The 6,000-nt window shown below is 36.2% G+C and overlaps 1 protein-coding gene across 1 annotated transcript; it reads left to right on the top strand.

Annotated features, from left to right (window-relative positions):
• The first annotated feature begins 657 nt into the window (after positions 1–657).
• LOC124939758 (alpha-mannosidase 2) lies at positions 658–5,003 on the top strand. The gene is made up of 4 exons (XM_047480199.1): positions 658–1,412; positions 1,596–1,745; positions 1,842–1,874; positions 1,955–5,003. The coding sequence occupies exons 1-4, from the start codon at positions 819–821 to the stop codon at positions 4,682–4,684; spliced, it is 3,507 nt and encodes a 1,168-aa protein (XP_047336155.1). The 5' UTR covers positions 658–818; the 3' UTR covers positions 4,685–5,003.
• The last annotated feature ends 997 nt before the right edge of the window (positions 5,004–6,000 follow it).

The following is a 6,000-nucleotide window of genomic DNA, read 5'->3' on the forward strand; positions in this document are numbered from 1 at the left end:
TTATTTTCATTTAACACAATTTTAAATAAAAAACTATCTACCATCTCCGATACACTTATTAATATGATTAATTGTGTATGCCCCTCTTTTTTTAGTTACTTGATGAGAAATTTAGATTGATGTGCGTATATATGTATATATAGTTAAATTTTTATTTTTTTTTCAATGATGGTTAATTAATTATAAAAAAAAATAGTAAAACTTATCTTTATCCATTAGTTATATTAAGAATTTTCTCGTTATTTTTTTTTAAGTCCACCCACTCCAACCCTAATTCCTGAGTCCGTCTCTATTTTTGTTGGACTATTATTATGATATTTTCTAAGTTTCGTTCTGAAAAGTTAGTATAATTAGTCGGGGAGTTAATCAGTTAATCGTCTTTTTAAGTATTTACAAGCTCGATAATTTATTAAATATTTTTTTTTTATTTTTTTTTATTTTCATTTTTATCGTTGTTTAAACGATTTTTTATTTATTTATAATAAATATAGTTTTTTTTCAAAAAATATATATATATATATATTAAAAATATATATTATTATTAAAAAAATAAAATTTGAATTTATATATTATATATATATTTTTTTTTAATTTGGTTAATGAAAGAAAATAAAAATAAATAAATGATTTTAGTTTCAGTATATCCTACAAAATTCTCAATCTCATTTCTATCTGTAAAGTTCTTGACTTGGTACTAGGCACTGACCATAGATCCCATCGATCGACAGCTTCCATTTGATAACAACTCCGGCCATGGAAACAAGCTCATAAAAAGATCCCCTTTCCTTCATCATCACCATCGTCTGCGGCGGCGATAGATGGCATTCGCTTCCCACAGTGGTGGTGGCAACACCCGCCGTGGAGGAGGCGGAAGTTGGATCCACTCTCTCCTACCCACCTCTTCTCCTTCCTCATCTTCTAACCCTAAATCCAAGCTTCCTCGTAAATTCCGTAAGCGAACCGCCGTAAGAGACTTCCTATTCTCCAATTTCTTCGCCATCGGTCTCATTATCTCCCTATTCTTCTTCCTCTTCGTAATTTTCCGTTACGGCGTTCCTCGTCCACTGACTTCCCATTTCAGCAACAATCGTAATAATCTAAATCCGAAGCCGAGGAAACCAATTTATCGGAAACTGCCGTCTATGGCGGTCCGCGATGTCATTGCAGGCGCAGTTGTTGATATAACAACGAAGGATTTGTACGATAAGATCGATTTTAAGGATGTTGATGGCGGAGCTTGGAAACAGGGTTGGGATGTTAAGTATAAAGGCGATGAGTGGGATTCTGAGAAATTGAAGATTTTCGTTGTTCCACATTCGCATAATGATCCTGGTTGGAAATTCACTGTTGAAGAGTACTATGAGAGACAGTCTCGCCATATTCTCGATACTATTGTAGAAATTCTTTCTAAGGTGATCTCTCTTCTTCTCTTTTGTTCCTTTGTCAATGAGACTGTATTATCTGTATATATGATTTGTTTCAGAAGAACATGTTTAATTGTTTACTTTAGATGATCTTACCTTTTCAATTCATTTGTGCTGTTTTGATTTGATCTATAAAGCTTCATCAATCAACTGTTATACTGGCTTATGTAGGATTCTCGCCGCAAATTTATCTGGGAAGAAATGTCTTATTTAGAGAGATGGTGGAGAGATGCTTCACAAGGTAAAAGAGATTCTTTCATAAAATTAGTAACAGATGGGCAGCTAGAAATTGTTGGAGGTGGATGGGTTATGAATGATGAGGTAAACAAATTGAAAATTCAGCTAAAAATCGATTCTTTCATACAAACCTTATGCTGTTTCATTCAGAGTTCTTATGTTATGTTCTGTTCTTGCCAGGCAAACTCGCATTTTTTTGCTATCATTGAACAGGTAAATTATCTTTGATGTTAATTTCTGTTAACAGTGTATGCATGATTGCTAAATGTGTGTGAATTTTAATCCCTTATTAGATGACTGAAGGGAATACATGGCTGAATGAAACTGTTGGAGTTATACCTAAGAATTCATGGGCGATAGATCCATTCGGTTATTCATCAACCATGGCTTATCTATTACGTCGAATGGGCTTTGAGAACATGCTCATACAGAGGACTCATTACGAACTCAAGAAGGAATTGGCTTTAAACAAGAATTTGGAGTATGTTTGGAGACAAAGCTGGGATGCCCAGGAAACAACCGACATTTTTGTCCATATGATGCCATTCTATTCTTACGATATCCCTCATACTTGCGGGCCAGAACCTGCAGTTTGTTGTCAGTTCGATTTTGCTCGAATGCGTGGATTCATGTACGAATTATGCCCTTGGGGAGAACACCCAGTTGAGACCAATGAAGAGAATGTCAAAGAGAGGGCATTGAAGCTTCTAGATCAGTACCGTAAGAAATCTACTCTGTACCGAACAAATACACTTCTTGTTCCTCTTGGCGATGATTTTCGTTATATAAGTATTGCTGAGGCAGAAGCCCAGTTCAGAAATTATCAACTGCTCTTCGATTATATAAATTCAAATCCCAGCTTGAACGCTGAAGCGAAATTCGGTACTCTGGAAGATTACTTTCGAACAGTGAGGGAGGAATCCGATAGAATAAATTATTCACGTCCTGGAGAGATTGGCTCCGGCCAGATTGGTGGTTTTCCTTCTCTTTCGGGTGATTTCTTTACATACGCAGACAGGCAAAATGATTACTGGAGCGGCTACTATGTATCTAGACCGTTCTTCAAAGCTGTTGATCGTGTGCTAGAGCAAACACTTCGCGCAGCCGAAATTCTGATGAGTTTTCTGTTAAGTTATTGTCAGAGAGTGTCTTGTGAGAAACTTCCAGTCGGTTTCTCCTACAAGTTGACGGCTGCGAGAAGAAATTTGGCTCTTTTTCAGCATCACGACGGTGTGACGGGTACAGCTAAGGATCATGTGGTGGCAGATTATGGATCGCGAATGCATCAGTCTTTGCTGGACCTGCAGATTTTCATGTCGAAAGCGATCGAAGTATTACTCGGAGTTCGAAATGATAAAGCCGAGCCAACTCCCGCCCAGTTTGAGCCGGCTCAGATAAGATCTAAATTCAATGCATTACCGACTCATAGAGTTATCAGTGCTAAGGAAGGAACGGCGCATTCGGTTGTCCTTTTCAACCCTCTTGAGCAATCGAGAGATGAGATCGTGATGGTTGTGGTCGATAGGTCGGATGTTACTGTTCTGGATTCTAATTGGGCTTGCGTTAAAAGCCAAATCTCACCCGAGTTTCAGCACGATAAAGGCAAGATCTTCACGGGTAGGCATCGAGTTCACTGGAAAGCTACGGTTCCTCCTCTCGGTTCCCAAGTATACTACATTGCAAATGGATTTGTGGGATGCGAAAAAGCCAGGCCCTCAAAAGTCAAAATTTTCACAAAGTCGAAGCATGTTCCCTGCCCCGCTCCTTACGCTTGTTCGAAGCTTGAAGGCGAAACAGCCGAAATTCGAACAGACCGTCAAACGCTAACTTTTGACGTGAATCGTGGTTTGTTGCTGAAAGTAAACCGAGATGATGGTTCTCAAAATCTTATCGGTGAGGAGATTAGTATGTACTATAGTCCCCATAGCGGCGCGTACCTATTTAAACCAAACGGCGAGGCAGAACCGATTGTCCAAACCGATGGTCAGATGGTTATTTGTGAAGGACCTCTCATGCTGGAGGCTTTCTCTTACCCTAAGACAACGTGGGATAAATCTCCAATCTCGCATAGTACCCGAATATTTAATTGCGAGAACTCCACTCAAGATTTCATCATCGAGAAAGAGTACCACGTCGAACTCCTCGGGGACGATTTCAACGATAAGGAACTGATTGTTAGATACAAAACCGACGTGGATAACAAGAGGATATTTTATTCCGATTTGAACGGTTTCCAAATGAGCCGTAGAGAAACCTACGATAAGATCCCGGTCCAAGGAAACTACTACCCAATGCCGTCGCTCGCATTCATGCAAGGATCGAACGGGCAACGATTCTCCGTCCATACCCGTCAGTCATTGGGCGTGGCAAGTTTGAAAGACGGTTGGTTGGAGATAATGCTCGACCGTAGATTGGTAAGAGACGATGGACGCGGTCTAGGACAAGGTGTGATGGATAACAGACCAATGAAAGTAGTATTCCACATTCTTTTCGAATCCAACATTTCTTCAATTACGGGTACAGTCTCGAGCCATCCATTGAACCCGTCTCTTCTGTCTCATAAAGTCGGGGCTAGCTTGAACTATCCAATGCACATGTTTTTAGCAAAGAAACCGCAGGAAGTGACTGTGCAACCGCCCCCAAGATCATTCTCTCCTCTTTCCATGCCTCTGCCGTGTGACTTACACATTGTGAGCTTTAAGGTTCCACGTCCCTTAACACCGCAACATTTAGGAAGTACGAGGTTTGTTTTGATGTTACAGAGGTGGCATTGGGATTCGTCTTATTGTCGGAAAGGCAGGTCGAATTGTACGAGTATAGCGGATGAACCTATAAACTTGTTCGACATGTTCAAGCGTCTGGTTGTATTGAAAGTGAGGAGCACTTCTCTGAATCTTTTACACGAGGACAAGGAGATGCTCGGGTATAACAGCGAGAAAGGAGACGAAACTCAACAAGGTCAAGTTCTTATTTCTCCGATGGAGATTCAAGCTTACAAGTTGGAGTTAAGGCCCCATCAATGACTCATATTTTATGTGCTACATTAGCCAACTGCGGTTGCCCATGATCCTGCCTTATGAAGAACAAGTGCCTATTTTTTGAGGTAGGTGGGTTTTGTCTTTGAGAGGGTTCAATTAAAATATAGTAAGAGAGGAGTGGTAGATAGCTTAGACTATAGGTACTGGTTTAATCATATAATCAATGGACATGATTTTGGCATTTGGGTCCATGTTGCAAACTTTTTGAGGTTTATTTCATATTGTTAAAGATGTTCATTGTTGTTGTAGAAAAGTTACATTAATGGTCTATTATGGTTATTCTATATCTAATTCTCATAAACTTAGGTCATGAGTTTTATGAATGTGAGTTTTTGTTAAGCTTTTTAATATATATCATTGGCATGATTAGGGTTAAGGATTGCATCCTATAGTCATGAATGTGAGTTCATGATAAGCTTTTTAATTATATCATTAACATGTTTAGGGTTAAGGTTAAAATCCTATTACTTGATTAGGGTTAAGATTTTTATAACATATGTGATTTAATAAATTTAATATTTTAATGTTTTTTTAATAAAATAATAAAAAGAATATAAATATTAATACCATGAAATATTTTCTTTTAATACTTGGACAAGGCCAACTAGGTACTCTTCCACTCATGCACTCAAAATCAGAAAATAAAAACACCAACAAATGTTTAATCTTCATTAACATTAAACGCTAACAAAAACATTTAACCAATTGAACGATTTATTAAGTTTAATACAAATTTATTATTTTTATTTAATATAACATAAAATATAACTGCTTAAATAAAAAATAATAAAAAATTTATTTTTTCCCATCATCTAGGACACCTCAATTGGACCTTACATAAAAAAAAATTAAAGCAAAATAAAATATGTAAATACCATTTAATGAGATAATTATGGGTGAGGAAATTACCGAAATTATCGTTATATCGGAAATAACATACCACAAAATAAAAATATATCGATTTTTTCAGTATACCGATACCAAAACTATTGTTAAGTTAAATGTATAAGATTTTTAAAATTTCAATATATCGGTATATATCAAAATAATATTTATAAATTAAATATATATATATATATATATATAATACAATAAACTAATAATGACTAATTAAATTATGAATAATTATGCTTTAATTATTCAGGAAATTATATTCACGTAAACATTATGAAAATTTTGAGTAATATCAAACAATTATTAACGAATCAACTCATTTAATAAATTTAACATTATGAAAATTTTGAGTAATATCAAACAATTATTAACGAATCAACTCATTTAATAAATTTATTTTTTTCTTT

The sequence above is a fragment of the Impatiens glandulifera genome, chromosome 5 (genome assembly GCF_907164915.1).
Source record: "Impatiens glandulifera chromosome 5, dImpGla2.1, whole genome shotgun sequence".
Taxonomy (NCBI): Eukaryota; Viridiplantae; Streptophyta; class Magnoliopsida; order Ericales; family Balsaminaceae; genus Impatiens; species Impatiens glandulifera.

Excerpts from the sequence above, each read along its gene's own strand:
- LOC124939758 (XM_047480199.1), top strand. The coding sequence starts at position 819 with ATGGCATTCGCTTCCCACAGTGGTGGTGGCAACACCCGCCGTGGAGGA. Across the intron at positions 1,413-1,595 it reads TTGTAGAAATTCTTTCTAAG|GATTCTCGCCGCAAATTTAT; the intron begins GTGATCTCTCTT and ends TGGCTTATGTAG. Across the intron at positions 1,875-1,954 it reads TTTTTGCTATCATTGAACAG|ATGACTGAAGGGAATACATG; the intron begins GTAAATTATCTT and ends ATCCCTTATTAG.